Source organism: Antechinus flavipes, chromosome 3 (assembly GCF_016432865.1).
Source record: "Antechinus flavipes isolate AdamAnt ecotype Samford, QLD, Australia chromosome 3, AdamAnt_v2, whole genome shotgun sequence".
NCBI classification, from domain to species: domain Eukaryota; kingdom Metazoa; phylum Chordata; class Mammalia; order Dasyuromorphia; family Dasyuridae; genus Antechinus; species Antechinus flavipes.
In genome coordinates this window covers 300,016,093-300,034,336 of record NC_067400.1, presented here as the reverse complement: position 1 = coordinate 300,034,336, position 18,244 = coordinate 300,016,093, and the positions used below count along the sequence as shown (strand labels likewise).

General features: G+C 33.2%; 1 protein-coding gene across 1 annotated transcript in view; it reads right to left on the bottom strand.

The window, feature by feature from the left end:
- The window catches only part of HHLA2 (HERV-H LTR-associating 2), a 95,928-nt gene that overhangs the window by 9,128 nt on the left and 68,556 nt on the right, over positions 1-18,244 (bottom strand). Inside the window, exons 2-4 of the mRNA XM_051985251.1 lie at positions 15,911-16,009; positions 8,813-9,160; positions 3,035-3,298 (exon numbers count right to left, since the gene is read on the bottom strand). Of these exons, the coding sequence (XP_051841211.1) occupies positions 3,035-3,298; positions 8,813-9,160; positions 15,911-15,980 (682 nt within the window). The 5' untranslated portion in view covers positions 15,981-16,009. The remainder of the gene's footprint in view (positions 1-3,034; positions 3,299-8,812; positions 9,161-15,910; positions 16,010-18,244) is intronic.

The following is an 18,244-nucleotide window of genomic DNA, read 5'->3' as shown; positions in this document are numbered from 1 at the left end:
AAGGCAAAAGACACAAAACTAACACATTGATAACTAACAGACTCAGTATTCAAAAAAAAACTTGATAAATTAGAACACTGGCCAGAATCTAGTAAAAATTTAAGAAATATAACTGCAAAGTCTTATACTTGCATATAAAAATCAATTTCACAAGTAAAATATGGGGGAGATATAGTTATATACAATCAGTGGTCTGAAAAAGATCAGAGGATGTTGGTTGACTGATATAAGCACAGTATGAGTCAGAAGTATAATTTGACATCTGAAAAAGGCAAATGCTTTTCTCAAGAGGCATGATTTCCAGGAATAAGAAGAGGATGTTCCCAATATATTCTGCCCTCATCAAATCTCATCTGAAGTACTATGGTCAGTTTGGGGTACCACTGTTTAGAAGTCATTGATAAGTGAAGTGGACAACCAGCATGTTGAAGGGCCTGGAGTCCATGTTATGTGGGAATAGATTGAAGGTATTGGGAATATTTAGCCTAGAGAAGAAAAGACTTAGGGAGTAGGGTGGGATTACTGGAAAACCATGATGGATGTCTTGGAGAATTTGAAAGCTGTCAATATCATATTTGTACTGTTTGTCTCATAGAATACAGCCAGCAGCAAAGGGGCAAAATTATATGAGCAAGAAATAACATGAGAGAAAAATGTGAAAATAATTCAGTGATTAAATACAAATGATTAAATCTCTTTTCATGGTTTTCTGCCAACACCATATATATCTTCAGAGGACAAGTTTTTCAGAAAGACAACAGGCTATTGACATTCTGTCATGTCTAATTCTGTGATTCCCACTTGAATTTTTCTTGGCAAAGATATTGTAGTGGTTTGCCATTTCCTTCTCCAGCTCATTTTACAGATGAGGAAACTGAGGCAAACAGGATCAAGTGATTTGCCCAGGGTGACACACAGCTAGTGCCTGAAGCCAAATTTGAATTCATCAACATTAGTCTTCCTGATCCCAAGCTCAGTGTTTTATCCATTGTGCTATGTGTACATAAGATCAGATAGAAAGCTTGCTGTTATTATGAAGTTAATGGAAGCATAATAATATTTTTAAAAATTCTTTTAAAAAGGAGAATTTAAAGAGTAGGAACTTTATAAATAATAGGAGCTTTATAAAAATAAGTTCATGTTTAATTGCTTTTTGAATCTTTTCAAAGCAGATTTCACTGGCTAACTTATTTTCTTGGTTTTTAAAATGGATATTATACAGGGGTTCGTGCTTTAGGTAGACTGTGTGCTTCTGAGTTTCCTTTCAGTTCTGGAATTCTATGAAATAGCTCCAAGAAGTCTAAAAACAAGTAGCAAATATCATAAAAATGAAAATAATAAAGGAATCAGAAGAAATAATTTAAGTGAGGCACTTATATCCATCTAATTAGATAAATTTTTCCACGGTGTAAGAAATACATAAGAAATATGAGAGATGTTTGAAGGTACAAAAGCTGGCAACTGATTAGCTATGGGGCAAATGTAAGAGAAGAGACCAAAATGACATTAAAGATTACACTTAAATTGGGAGCCTGGGTAACGAAGACTAGGATAATGCCCTCAAAGGTAATAATAGAGAAACTGGAAAGTGGGAGGAGTTTGGACAGAAAATATCATGATTTATGTATATGTATATGTATATGTATATACAGACAATTCTTACTAGGATGCTAGTTCTGGATCTAACAGATTGCTGCAGGAATGAAAGACTGGGGTCCTCCATGCCAGGCTCTGGGCCAAAGATTCACAGAACAGACAGGTTAAGCATAGTCCCTTGAGGGAAAGTTTGCAAGATGGTTTTGTTGTTGTTTGCTTGAATTTTATTTTCTTTCTCATTTTTTCCCTTATTGATCTGACTTTTCTTGTGCATGACAATTGTACAAATATGTATGACTCTATTCTACTTCCATATATTTTTACCATGTTTAACATATATTGGATTACTTGCCATATAGGAGAGAAGATGGGGAGAAGAGCAGAAAATTTAAATATAAGGTTTTTCAAGGGTCAATAGTAAAAAAATTTTCTTTCATATGTTTTAAAAATAAAAAGCTTCGGAGAATGGCTGGGTAAATTGTGGTATATGAATGTTATGGAATATTATTGTTCTGTAAGAAATGACCAGCAGGATGAATACAGAGAGGACTGGCGAGACTTACATGAACTGATGCTAAGTGAAATGAGCAGAACCAGGAGATCATTATACACTTCGACAACGATATTGTATGAGGACATATTTTGATGGAAGTGGATTTCTTTGACAAAGAGACCTAACTGAGTTTCAATTGATAAATGATGGACAAAAGCAGCTACACCCAAAGAAAGAACACTGGGAAACGAATGTGAACTATCTGCATTTTTGTTTTTCTTCCTGGGTTATTTATACCTTCTGAATCCAATTCTCCCTATGCAACAAGAGAACTGTTCGGTTCTGCAAACATATATTGTATCTAGGATATACTGCAACATATCCAACATATAAAGGACTGCTTGCCATCTAAGGGAGGGGTGGAGGGAGGGAGGGAAAAAAAAATCTAACAGAAACGAGTGCAAGGGATAATGTTGTAAAAAAAAATTACCCTGGCATGGATTCTGTCAATATAAAGTAATCATTAAATAAAAATTAAAAATAAATAAATAAATAAAAATAAAAAGCTTCAATTAAACAAAGGAATTGGATGTGTTCTTGTTGGCATCTCAAACTCAATATATTAAAAGTAAAAATCATTATTTTTCTATTCAAACCCTGCTCTATATATCTCTGTGTACTTGTAGATACACATACCCCAAAATACATATATGCACATGGTTACACACATATACATTTTACACACACACACACACATCTTTTTCTGGACCTCTACACTATTTGCTTGGTCCAGATAAGTTCTCATATGTTCATTTCTTATGTTCATCTTCTATATAGGAGTCATCTTCTATATAGCAGCCTGCATTTATACAACTCTTTAAGATCTACAAAAAACTCTTTTTGGGCTTTTAAACTCTCTGTGAATAGTAGCAGTAGGAAACTCACCTTTTCTTTTCCATTTTCCAATCCATCTTTGATTCAGTACTGAATTTTCAATAATACATTGGTAAGAGGAATTTGAGTTGGTGATTTTGAGTTGGCTTTTAACAAAGAAAGGAGGGTAAGATGATACTTCTGTGTTGCTTTCTGAGTTTGTTGTATTGTTTTCTGTCCATGTTATAGTTGGGGAGGGATAAGCCCCAAACAAATAGCATGTTAAATAGTCAGCTCTATCCTGTTCTTGGTATTCTATTGCAGGAGTGATGAAAGCTGGGGAAGAGAAAAATGAATTTGTGAACTTGTAGTTTTTAACTGATTCTGGAGCTGGTACATGTCTTAAAATCACATGATATAGAAGATCAGTTCAGAAGAGCAAACCCAAGCATCTCAAAAGAAAAAAAAAAAAAACACTCAACAAAAAAACTTCAAAAAAGTAATCCCTTTATTAGAAAATGAGATAATATTATTCACTTTCTGTATTTTTAGATATTCAGATACTTGGAATATAGCTGAGAACACACAAGTAAGTAAAGCAAAAGACAAAATATGTGTCTCAGAAGCATGAACCAAAGATCAGGCACTTTGTTCAAACAGAGACTCAGAGTGTTTTTATTTTGATCTTACACACAATTTCAAAAAGGGTGATTATTTACCCTTTAACTTATAGTATATCAGAAAGGTTGAGTTACAAGATTATTAGAGGCAGGCATGCTGATAGTAGCAAGAAACAAACTCTTAAAAGCATGAGAGTTGAATAAAACTGAAAAAATTTCAAATTGACCCAAGAAAAAGGAAAACAGGCTAGAAGTGTTTAATGCATAGAATTTTTAAGACTCTAAGGACTTCATTTTATCAATTACAAAGTTTTAGGATTATATATTTTCAAGTTCTGAACTTCACTGTTATACCAAAAGGGTGTTTTTATATGCCAAGTAGAACATAAAAAGAGAATAACATACAAAACCACTAATGTCTATTTCACAAAGCTAGTTTTTAAAAATAAATATTTAATAAATACAATATGATATTTCCAAACTATCTTCCTTGACTGTGCTTCCTTTTGGTCTGTTTCATTCATTTTAAAAAAGGTTTTCATAACTAATTTTCCCCTCTTTTTTTTTTTTGCATGACTAGCAATAGGTTGAACCTCAGAAGTGTTTTAATTAGAATTGCTCTTATAATTAGTGATTTGAAACATTTCCATCAGTTCATTTGAATTGTTTTACAATCATGTCCAACTCTTGTGACAATTTTTTTGGCAAAGATACTAGAATGGTCTGCCATTTCTTTCTCAAGTTCATTTTATAGATGAGAAAACTGAGGTAAATAGGGTTAGATGACTTGCTTAGAGTCGTCACAGAGCTATTAAGTTTCTGAGGCTGGATTTGAACTCAGGAAGATGAGTCTTCCTAGCTATAAACATTCCATTCACTAACTAGCCTTGCTCCTTTCCCACTACCCTCCACCCCATCCCCCAATATTGCTATTGATATTTTGAATTTCAGCTTTTCAGAATTGCAATTTCACATCCTTTAAACATTTATCTATTGGGGATATGATCCTGTTCTTATATAGCTGAAACAGTTTCCTTTATGTTTTGGAAATTAGGACTTTACCAGAGAAAACTGCTATAAAGATCCCCCCTTGCCCTGCCCCCCAATATTGTTTCCTCTTGACACCCTTCTCAGGAATCTCATTACAATTAAAGAAATTGTAAAAGAGAAAGGACAACCACTGGTTTATAACCAAAGTAATCTGCTTCCTTTCTCCAGTTTCCCTTCCATCCACCTTCTCTATCCCTTCTCCCTTTTCCCTATACCCATGCCCTTAGGCCCCAAATCATTGGTACTTGCTTTAAAAAAATTTTTTAATTGTCTTTTCTTTTAAATTTTTCAAAGTTGAGATTTGTTTGCTTGATACTATTCTAACCTAGTATTAATATCTTAATCCCATCTTCCACTCTCTCCTCACCAGATTCCCTTTTGAGTTTGATGTCTTTCTATACCAAATTCTATATATGTATGTATAATTGTAGGTGTATGTTAAATCATCTTTTACCTAGTTCAGATAAAAATGAGGTTCCTTTGGTGCTTCTTGTAAAGCATTCCAATTATTTTTGCCTTAAAACCATGGGAATAAAATCAATCCACTATTATGTCTTCGGCTTACCTTATCTAACTCAATTTCTATTCTAAAGGCACCTTTTCCTCCTCTTAAATTAAGATATTAGCACTTTATTATCATACAGCTCCGTCTAATTATTTATATGAATTCTCAAATTACTTCCCTAAATGTTTATGTTTTAGAGTTTCTACTCATTCCTGCCTTTTCATCAGGAATGCTTGAAAATCGTTTATTCAAGTGATGTCAGACTCAAAAAGGAAAAAACCCAAATCTTTGACAGGAACATATTAATTTAGAAAACCATAAATTAACATCATCTGTGTTTTATTGTCTTTTTATTTTGTTAAACAATTCCAAATTGCATTTTAATCCAGTCTCCGAGAGTGCTGGGCTATAGTGTTTGATACTTTTGCTCCATTCCATTAAAGGTCCATTTTTCCTCCTTTGGATAATGTTCAGTTTTTCAGAAATAGTTATTCTTGACTTTTTCTAAGTTGTTTTAAAGCAATATATTTTGTCTTGTGGCATATGGTATTCCTAGTGAGCTTGAGCAATTTTGATTTGGATATTGCTGACTGAATATAGTATATGGTCTTTGATGTTTACGACCTGAATCTTGGTTATGACATTCCTAGCATTTTTTCTTAAGGAATTCCTTTCTGGAGATACTTGGTGGATTTCTTCTGTTTTTATTTTGTCCTCTAATAAATCTAGAAGTTTTCATTTATGATTTCTTGAAATATGTTGTTGATGTTTAGAGGGTAGTAGTTGTTGTTGGATCATGGTTTCAAAGAATCAGATGATTTTTAAATTATTTCTAACTGACCTGTTTTTCTTTTTTATTATTAAAGTTTTTTTATTTTCAAAACATATGCATAAATAATTTTCAACATTCACCCTTGCAAAACCTTATTTTTCAATTTTTCCCTCATCTCATCCCCTTCTCCTGGATGTCAAGTAATTCAATATATGTTAAATATGTTCAATTCTTCTATATATATTTCCATAATTATCATACTGTACAAGAAAAATCAGATCAAAAAGAAAAAAAATGAGAAAGAAAACAAAAATATATAGTATAGTGAAAATACTATGTTGTGATTCACACTCAGTCCCCACAGACTTCTCTTTGAGTACAGATGGCTCTCCATCACAAGATCATTGGAACTAGCCTGAATCACCTTGCTGTTGAAGAACCACATCCCTCAGAACTGATCTTCATATAATCTTCTTCTTTTGTACAATTATCTCCTGGTTCTACTCACTTCACTCTGCATCAGTTCATGTAAGTCCCTCCAGGACTCTCTGAAATCATCCTACTGATCATTTCTTATAGATCAATAACATTCCATAACATTCATATACCATAACTTAGTCATTTTCCAACTGATAGGCATCCACTGGGTTTCCAGTTTCTTAACACTACAAAAAAGACTGCTACAAACATTTTTGCACACATAGGTCCTTTCCTCTTTTTTATGATCTCTTTGGGATGAAGGCCCAGTAGAAACATTGCTAGATCAGAGGGCATGCACAGTTTGATAGCCCTTTGGGCACAGCTCCAAGTTGCTCTCCAGAATGGTTGGATCAGCTAGATACTTTTCAAGGCAGTTGTTTTAAATTTCAGATACCTTTTTCTGATATATTTTATTTTTTCCAGTCTTTTAATTCTAATTTTTTTCTGCAAGAATTTCAAATTTCACATTCCTGTCTTCATTGCTTTCTAGATATTTATGCAATATTTTTGGAAATTTTATTTTGCCTGAATCTCTGCTTGAAGTTATTGTAGACTTGCTCTCTTCTTCTTGATTGGATTTTCTGTACATTTCTGGATCTATAATATTTTCCATGGTGATTGATTTCTTCTGTTTAATCCTATCTCCAGTGTTAGACCCTAAATTGAGGATTTGTTGTTTATATTTTTTGATGAACTTTTAGTTGGCAAAGTCAGACTTAACTGGTCTTGTTCTGGATCATCTGAATTTCTGGGCTTATATCCTCTTCCCTAGTGTGTTTAATTTGAATAAAATGATAAATTTCAAGACTCCCTTAATCTTTGAAATTCATATCATTTTTGAGCCCTCTATGACTTCTCAGACCAGAGAATTATTGACTTTTAAGCCCTTTAATGGGATACAGCATCTAGGGGAAATGTGGCAGTAGCCCTGAGGCCACCAGGCTTTGACATTGCTGTAGTTCTACCGATAATGCCAGATATCAATCTGTTCATCTGTGATAATAGGGTTTCCAAGACAAATTGTGGGGTACTCTTCCATTTCCACCTCTAAACCATAAAATTCAATAGTGGAGGGCATAATAAAATTAGCATATCAATGACATGAAGCACCAGATCGCTCTGTCCCTTTCCTATAAACTTATCTTCCTGCTCCTGGTTCTTTGCTAAATCCCCCTTCAACTGGCAACACAATTACAATAAACTTTGCCCCTTGACTTGGAGATGGATTCAAGCCTGCAAATTCTTTTGAGACACCTCACGACACTGGTCTGTGACCCCAACTTTTTGAGGTTTCCTTCTGAACCTCAACACTCACTCTAAGTCTCACTACCCTATGCTTGATTGCTGACTTTCTCATGCTGTGATTGCTGTGGTCAGTGGCTTCCAAGGTTCAAGTAAGGGGTTTCCTGAAGTTTCCTCCTTGGAATTTTGTTGTTGTTCAATCATTGTCCAACTCTTAAAATGTCATTTGAGGATTTCTTGGCAAAGATACGGAAGTGGTCTGCCATCTCCTTCTCCAGCTCATTTTCAGTTAAAGAACTGAGGCAAACAAAGGAATGATTTGCCTAAGATCACACTGCTTGTAAGTATCTGAGGCCATATTTGAATTCAGGAAGATGAGTCTTCCTTATTTTAGGCCTGGGAGTCTGTCCACTTTTATCTTTTTGCCTCTGCATACAGAGATGTGAAGGTTTTTTATGTCTCTGGTCATATACTAACAAGTTTTCACCTTGTTTTCCCCTTTCCTATTTGCCTGTGGGCTTTTAGATGATTGTTTTATGCAGTTCTGGCTAGATGAAATCACTTTCCATAGTTTATCATTGTATTTCTTGCCTACATTCATGTAGGTGACCATATAAATCAATCATTCCTGATATAATTGTGATCATACCAAAATAATTGATAGTCATAATAATAATAATCCTGAGTTACCACAGAAAGTTTATATATCTATATATATTTCTGCCTTCTTGAACAAATGATTTAGAAAATAATTTAATATATTTTAGAAAGATATTTTAATGTGTTTGTGCTTAAAGAGATAAACATAAGTTATGTAGAAAAGTTACCATGTGAAATAACTTATTTCCTGAAAGTGCTGAGAATAACTGAGAGTTACAGCACGGTAATCAAAAAAATTCTATCCCTCCACCCCCAAACCTCAAGAAAATTTAAACATACTTCCTATTGTCATGTACATAATTCAGCTTTCCTTTGGCTTTAGGGTTAGGCAGAACTCTGAGAAATGTTTTGGTCTCTCTCTTTTTTTTTTAATGTTGCTCTGGACACATAAGCTCATGATAACTTAAAGTATTAAAGGCTCAGATACCTTGGGTAATTCCAAGGGTATCCCAATACTACTCTTGTGATACTCATGGAAAGAGGAACATCTATAGATAAAAAAACACAAATATTTTACTCACCTCCCAACTTCAGGTCTATGTTTGAACATTCGGCATTGTCTGTTGTTGATGTATAGCACTGATAAACTCCTTCATCTTGCAGGTTTAATCTCCTAAGTTTTAGTGAGGCATTTCCATTGTTGATTTCATTGGAAAAAAGAGATGTCCTGTTTTCATAAATGGAGTCTTGGTTTTTCAGATAGTCACTTTGTTTGAAGAAGCTGTGTAAATACTTTTCATCTCTCATCCAGTGAATCACTATATTGGACCCTCTCTTAAATGAACAAGGAATGATCACATCTTCATAAAGCCTTCCAACAACAGTAGTTGTAGATTTAATAACCGTTTTAGAATCAAAGAAGATTTTATCTAAAAGGAAATAGACACAGATAATTACAACAAAACTAATGAATAGGAAATATGAAAAATATTGAGAACTATGTCAATCTTGAGTAACTTAGCAAAAGTAAATTGAACCTTAACAAAAGCAGGAGAGATGGGCTTTGTCCCAAGATACTGAATTTTAAAGGATTTTTTAAAAATTATCAAATGAGCTTAGCACCTACTTATCAAGAATAATCAATTGTAATAGGGAACTCGATAGTCATTGTAATGGAGGAAGATGTACTCATGAATACTGTGACTTTGAGGAAGACATTTTCTCAGAAAAAAGAAACAGAGCGATTAGGTTTGTGTAAATAAACTCTCAGCCTACATTCCATTTCCCTTCATATACTAAGTAAGCTTTGAAAATTATAAATATCCAAACTATACCTAAGAAATTGAATCTATAACCAGCCTTGGAAACCCTACAATACTATAAGTAAGGGATTAATGCATTACTTTGTTGATTTCTAGAATTAAAAGTAATGGAGATAATATTAATAATGCAGATGAAATGTAAGACTGTGTGATGATTTTTTTCTTTGAAGAAAATTAACTCTTAAACATTTACCAAAACATTTACCAACACACCTCCAGGAACAAATATGGAATTCTAAATCTGCTGATTTTCCTTTCTCCCTATAAAAACCTCAAATATCATTCCAAAAGAGAATAGTCTTCATCCTTCAGAATCTATGATGTGTTGAGAATTTTGATACAAGTTTGTCTGAAATAGTTACTAGGGTGCTGAATCTGAAGTCAAGAAGACCTAGACTTGATTTTACTTCAGAAACATATTTATTGTGTGGCTTAACATCTCTATGTCTCAATTTTCTCCTCTGTAAAATGAAGATAATAATAGTACCTACCTAGTTCAATATTGCTGTTGCTGTTACAATATTTTCCTGGTTCTGTTCATTTCATTTAGCATCAGTTTATATAAGTTTTCCTAGAGTCTTTTGAAAGCATCCTGCTTGATTTCTCATTGAATGATAGTGTTCCATCACTATCAGATAACACAGCATGTTCAGCAATTCTCCAATTAGTGGACTTCCCTTCAATTTCTAATTTTTTGCTACCACAAAAAGAGCTGCTATAAATATAGTTGTATTTATAGGTTCTTTTCATTTTTCTTTGATGTCTTTGGAGTACACATTGAGTATATGCACAGTTTTACAATCCTTTGGTCATACTTCCAAATTGCTCTTCAGATTAGTTAGATCTGCATATAATTCCACCAACAGTGGATTAGTGTTCCAATTTTTCTGCATTTCCCCAATGTTTGATATTTTCCTTTTTTATCACATTAGTCAATTTGATTAGTTTGTATTTCTCTTATTAATAGTAATTTAGAGCATTTTTTTCATATGACTATAGATAGTTTTGGTTTCTTCTTCTAAAAATTACTTCCTTGACCATATAAATTTTTTTTCCAAATTCATTTTATTTAAAGAAAGAAGGAAAATAAAGAAAAACAGAAGAGGAATACAAAACAAAAAAAAAAAAAAAAGAGAGAACATTGTCATGTGCCCAGCAGAATATCAGGGAGGATTCAAAATATATAACAACAAATTATTAGTTCTAAAAAATTTATATGTTAGTAGAAGAAATTATATTCATGAGTGTCCATCTTTTCATTACTTCTTGTGAATTGTGCTTTTGTTTTCTGCTTTTGCACCTTTTTTATTTTGTTCTTTTTTCCTTATCATACTCTCTACCCCCCAAAAAATAGTTAAGGATATATTTAAATATTGTAAAGTATAGGCTAGCTCCCTGGAGGGCCTCAGGGTCATCCAGAGTAGGATAAATCAAAATTAGGAGGGGAGAAGTGAAGGAGGCAGACAACCTGCCACATGGCTTGCCAAAGACATATCCTGGATTCTGGAGTCCAGAGTCTCCAGCCTCTCTCCTCCTCATCCTGCAGCCAAGTGACTCTAACTTCTCTCCCTCTATCCTCCAATCCTTGCCTACAATTATCTTACTACTAAACATTTGACAAGCACCAATGGGGAGGAGAGTCATCATCCAAATATATGCTCATAGAGCCATTGTCTCACATGGAATAGGTAGCCTTAAGTGCTCTCTTGTCTGATTCAGAGTTTCTGCCCTCTAAGATATATATGTAGATATATACATATATATAGACACACATATTCCCACATATAGACACACACATATTTTTCCTATTCCTGCTGATCCCTCCCTTGTCTTCTTCCCCTACCATTTGCTTCCCTGTCCACCTATCTCTCCCCCCCCCATTTCTTTATAGATTTTGGAAGGTGCTATATCCTTTATAGTATATATGTAGGGCTGTTTATTTAATCCATTCCCTATGTGAGTAGGTTTTCAGAACTATGAGCCCTCCTCCTCCCTCTAATGTCTCTATCTATTCTTTCTCTTTACTTCATTTGTATGGCATAATTACTATTTTATCTTAATTCTGCCTTTCTTTTGAGTTGTTGTATAGTTGATGTCAATCTTAAACATATGCTATAAATTTCCCATATAAAAATCCATAAACACTTTTTACATGTTGAATTTTTTGAAATTGGTCTTTGATATTGATTTTTATATGTTAAATTTCTATTAAGTTCAGTTTTGGTTGATAGATAATCCTGAAAATCTTCAAGTTCATTGATTGTCCATTTTTTCTCATTCAATTTTATAGATAATTTTGCTGGATATGATATTTTTGGCCACAGGTCTAGTTCTTTTGATTATCAGTCGATATGATTCCAGGACTTGTGGTCTTTTGTTGTGGCTGCTGATAAGTCTGTACAATTATAATTGTAGCTCCAATTGCATTGGTATTTTTTCTTATTTCTTACAAAATATTCTCTTTTATCTGGAGGTTTCAAAATTTGAGTATGATGTTCCCATGTGTTTTCCATAGGATCTTGTTGAAGTGGTGATCAGTGGATTTGTGGATTTCTTCTATTTCTATTTTCCCCTCATGTTCTATCATTCCAGGACAGTTTTCTTGGATTATTTCCTGCATTATTGTGCCAAGGTCCATTTCATGATTATGACTTTCAGGAAGTCCAATTATTCTTATATTTTCTCTTTTTGATCTATTCTCTAGATGTCTCTTTTCTTATAAGATGTTTCACATCCTGTTCTATTTTTTCATTCTTTATAATCTGTTTTATTTATTTGTCTCTCATGGCTTCACTGGCTTTCCTATGCCCAATTCTAATTTTCAAAGAGTTATTTTCATCTTTGAGACTCCATATCTTCTTTTCTAGTTGGTTAACTTTTTTTCATAATCTTATTTTTCTTGGATTTTTTTTAAAGTTTTTCTTCAATGTCTCTCATTTAACTTCTAATTTTTTTTCCTATAAATTCTCTCTGAGCAAGGAACAATTTCACATTACTCTTTGGGGTGGAAACTGTTTTTGCTTTAATATCCTCCTAGAAGATAATCTTGGTCTTCCCTATTTCCTTTCCTATTCCCATAGTATGTTTCTATGATGGGTCCTTTCTTCTTTGCTGGCTCATTTAAAAAAAAAATTAGATATTAATGTAAGCACTCTAATCCTGGGGTGGCTTCACTTCAGCTCTCTCCTCTGATCAGGAACCTCACAGCAAAGACTTCACTCCCCAGCAAGGGGTAGTCCAAGGTATTTGCACTTCACGTAGGTTAATCCTACCCTGGTCCTGCGTTTTTCGTCAGATCTTCTCAGGTTATCAGGAGAACCAGTGCTCTATCCCAAGTCTTCTTGATTTTTCACAAGTCTATCTTTACTTTGAGGTGCAAATTAGTTCCATTTGTAGAAGTAGGGAGAGCTTGAAATTTATCAACCTATTCATCCATCTCAGAATTCTCTCCCTCCTTGACCATTTATTAATTAGGGAACTTATATTCTTATAAATTTAACTCACTTCTTTATATATTTGAGAAATGAGATCTTTATCAGAGAAACTTGATATTAAAATCCACTCTACCCCATTTCCTGTTTCCTTTCTCATCATGGCTACATTGGTTTGATTGTAAAAAAAAAAGTTTTTTAATCTAACATAATCAAAATTATCCACTTTAAATCCCATAATTCTCTCTATCGCTTGTTTTGTCATAAAATTTTCCTATCCATAAATCTGACAAATAGAACATTCCATTCTCCCCTAGTTTGCTTGTGATATTACCTGTTGTCAAACTCACACATCCATTTTGACCTGATCTTGATATGCAATGTAAGATATTAGTCTATACTTAGTTTCAGCTAAAGTGTTTTCTAGTTTTCCTAACAATTTTTATCAAATAATGATTTCTTGACCCCAAATTATGGATTTTTGGGTTTGTCAAACACTAGATAATTTAGTATAATCACAATATTATGTATTATGTACCTAAGCAATTCTGTTGATCCATGACTCTATTTCTTAGCCAATGTCAGATGATTTTATGATTACCCCTTTGCAATACAGTTTGAAATCTTTTACTCCTAACTCACTTTTCTTCATATTTCATTTTCATCTTCTTGATGTTCTTGACCTTTTGTTCTTCCAGGTGAATTGTTATTTTTTTCTAGTTCCATAAATTAATTAATTAATTTAGATATTTCATTTTATTATATAGGCACATCCTACCTTTAATCTATTAATATTTCTTCAATTATTTAGACCTGATTTTATTTGAGTGAAAAAGTCTTTTGTAATTGTGTTTATATAGTTCCTGGAATTGTCTTGAAAGGTGGACTCCCAAGTATTTTATACTGTTTGCAGTTATTTTTAAATGGAATTTCTCTTTCTTTTCCTTGCTGGTGGGTTTTGTTGTAGTATATAGAAATGTTAATGATTTATATGGGTTTATTTTTATATCCTACAACCCAGGTGAAGTTGTTAATTATTTCAACTAGTTTCTTTAGTTGATTCTCTAAACCATCATATCATCTGCAAAGAATGACAGTTTTGTTTCTTTGTTGAATATTTTAACTCTTTCGTTTTCTCTTTCTTCTCTCATTACTATAGTTAGCATTTCCAGAATAATACTGAATAATAATGGTTATAATGGTTATCCTTGCTACATCCATAATCTAATTAGAAAGATTTCACATTTATGTCCATTATACATAATGCTTGCTGATACTTTTATATAAATAATACTTAGCATTTTAAGGAAAGTTCCTTTTATTCCTATGTTCTCTACTATTTTTGTAGGAATGAGTGTTGTACTTTGTCAAAAGGTTTTTTTGCTTTATTGAATCATATGAATTTTGTTAGTTTTGTATTGATATGGTCAATTATATTAATAGTTTTCCTAATATTGAACCAGTCCTGCATTCCTGGTATAAATCCCATTTGATCATAGTGGGATAAATTTTTGTGATCTTTGTGATAAATTGCTGTAATCTTCTTGTCAGTACTGACAATATTTTTGAGTCAATATTCATTAGAGAAATTGATTTATAGTTTTCTTTCTCTGTTTTTGTTCTTCTTGGCTTACGTATCAGCACCATATTTGTGTCAAAAAAGGAATCTAATAGTACCTTTTCTTTGCCTACTTCTCCTATACCTAGAATTCTCTCCCTCATTATTTCTGTCTTCTGGCTTCCATTAATTCCCAGCTAATATTTCATCTTCTTGAGGAACCTTTCCCAATCCCCTTAATGTGAGTTCCTTCCCTTTGTTTATTATGTTGGATTATGTCCAATTTATCCTGTGTATATATTATTTGTACATAATTTTATTATGTTTCCCAAATTTGACATTTTTAATCTTTCCTCCTATCCTGAGAGTTAAGCACAATCTCTAGTACTTTGGTGCTTAAGTCAAGTCAACCTGAATGTTGACTACATGGCATATTGAATAAATATTCTGTATTCTGCATTTAGTAATGTTTGCCAGAAATAATTTTATATAATATTTCTTCATTAAAAAAGATGCTCAAATGAACATAATTCCCCCACATCCTCCAATATGTCTCTAATTTGAGGTAACATTTATAGGAATCCTGAATAAGAAAAAAGATGATAAAATGTCAAAATATAGTGTAGGGTTAACTTCCACAATAGTCACAATTGAGTTCCTTCCTGGATCATTCATGACAAGGGTTGAAAAAGGTCTCTTCCCTGAATTTCATATCAGTCTCCTCCTTTCAGAATAGAGAAAGGTGGATCATGGCAGATAGATAGACAGACAAAATGGAAACTGTCTAGATGGGTTAACAGATTATTTACTTCAAGGAGTGAAGAAGAAAATGATCTAGAGCAGTGATTTCAAACTCAAATAGAAACAGTTGAGGGGGTACCAATGAACTGTACAGTTGGGAACAGGTTAGCTAAGAAAACCATATATTAACATGATCTATGTTTTATTGTATTTTTATTTATTTTGTTAAATATTTACAAATTCCATTTTCAAAATTCATTGCTTCCAGAATGCCTGTTCAAACTCATGGAATCACATTTGATACATCTTTTCTAAAAGTATTATTTGCCCTAGGTTTTGGTAACCATTCTTAATCCATTTTCCTAGTTTACTCAACTTCCAAAGAAGACATTTTCAAAGGGTATTTAGAACAAAGAAATAGGATTTTAAAATATTTTTAATTTTAATAAAAAGGAAGCTTTTTCATGTTTCCCCAACTCCTCAAAGGAATATTTTAAATATATAAAATAAAATATAATGCATTTTTTAAAATTAGTTATAAAAATATTTTCAAAACATATTCCAGGGTAAGAATCATCCCCATTTCCAATATATGATTTTCCCTCTGCATGTAGTAATAAAGCTTACCATTGAATCCAATCAGAGGTTGTACAATAACATTCAGAAGATAAAAATTAAGTAGTGGCTTTATCTTCATGATTTCTACAGAACATATTTGTTAAGAACCTGAAGAAACAAAGCAAAATAAATTCATGTATGTGTGTGTTAGGCAATTGGGCTTAAATGATTTGTCTGAGGCAACACAGCTATTAAGTGTTAAGTGTTAAGTCAGCAGGACCTGACTTCAGGATTGGTGCTCTATCATTAAACCATCTTGCTGCCCCCAAATTATTATCTTTTAGGGAAAAAAATGAATCACTTGGAATCATTTCATACAATCTACTTCAATCACTTAACCAGCATTCATAAGGAACTTATTATATGCCAGGGATTATGCTAGCATTAATTTATGTAATTCCTTTATTCATGTTAAGGAACCAAAAAGAGTTCTTCCAGATTTGAAGTTTTTTTGGGTCTGCATCCCTCAAGAACCTTAGTTCTGCTGGGAAAACTTGGAAAACAGTAAGGTAGAAATGAGGCAGTATGAGAACAAAAAGTAAATGAAGCCATTCTCCAATTGATAAATGGTCAAAGGATATGAACAGACAATTTTCAGATGATGAAATTGAAACTATTACCACTCATATGAGTGTTCCAAATCACTATTGATCAGAGAAATGCAAATTAAGACAACTCTGAGATACCACTACACACCTGTCAGATTGGCTAAGATGACAGAAAAAAATAATGATGAATGTTGGAAGGGATGCGGGAAAACTGGGACACTGATGCATTGTTGGTGGAGTTGTGAACGAACCCAACCATTCTGGAGAGCAATCTGGAATTATGCCCCAAAAGTTATCAAAATGTTCATACCCTTTGATCCAGCAGTGCTACTACTGGGCTTATATCCCAAAGAGATACTAAAAAAGGGAAAGGGACCTGTATGTGCCAAAATGTTTGTGGCAGCCCTGTTTGTAGTGGTTAGAAACTGGAAAATGAATGGATGCCCATCAATTGGAGAATGATTGAGTAAATTGTGGTATATGAATGTTATGGAATATTATTGTTCTGTAAGAAATGACCAGCAGGATGAATACAGAGAGGCTTGGAGAGACCTACATGAACTGATGCTGAGTGAAATGAGCAGAACCAGGAGATCATTATACACTTCGACAACGATATTGTATGAGGATGTATTCTGATGGAAGTGGATTTCTTTGACAAAGAGACCTAACTCAGTTTCAGTGGATAAATGATGGACAGAAACAGCTACACCCAAAGAAAGAACACTGGGAAACGAATATGAACTATTTGCATTTTTGATTTTCTTCCCGAGTTGTTTTTGCCTTCTGAATCCAATTCTCCAACAACAACAAGTGCAACAAGAGAACTGTTCGGTTCTGCAAACATATATTGTATCTAGGATATACTGCAACATATCTAACATGTATAGGACTGCTTGCCATCTTGGGGACGGGGTGGAGGGAGAGAGGGGAAAAATCGAAATATAAGTGAGTGCAAGGGATAATGTTGTAGAAAATTGCCCTGGCATGGATTCTGTCAATATAAAGTTATTATTAAATAAAATAAAATTTAAAAAAAAAGTAAATGAAGAAACAAAAGTCATTATACCTAGCCCACATTTTGCCTTTATTCTGTATGTCTGTAGGGAACAAAACCGCAGTTTTGATTTTATTTGTTTTTTGAAGTCATGTCTGATATTTCATGACCTCATTTTGTTGTTGTTGTTGTTATTGTTATTGTTTGGCAAAGATACTGGAGTAGATGGCCATTTCCTTCTCTAGCTCATTTTACAGATGAGAAAATTGAGGCAAACAGGATTATGTGATTTGCAAAGGTCATACAGCTAGGATGTGTCTGAAACCAGATTTGACCTCAGAGGTCTTCTGTCTCTGGGCTTGGCACCATATTTGCTGAAACATTTACCTGCCCTCATCTAAGCAATGACACCTAAAATTACATCTGAAGTGTATGAAAATTCTTTGTGCCTGCTTCCCAGTGGTTCAAACTGCAAATGCTATTTACAGATTTTTGTTGGGGTATTCTGAAGTCAGTTTATACCACCTTTATAAACTTGGAAATCAGTAAGTATTAGATTGCTTTGTTGAGTGTCTTTAGATTTAAGAAAATCAATAGAAAAAAATTTTAATAATGCAGATTTTTTGGTAATTATTTTAAACTTAAATACAAAATCAGAAAAGGAAAAAACACATTACCATATACAAAGCAGAACATGAGAGGATAAAATTTAAAACAATAAATCTTCATTTCATGAAAACCTATATAATAAATACCACACAAGCTACAAAAGCTCCTACCCAGCTTTTCTTTACTTCC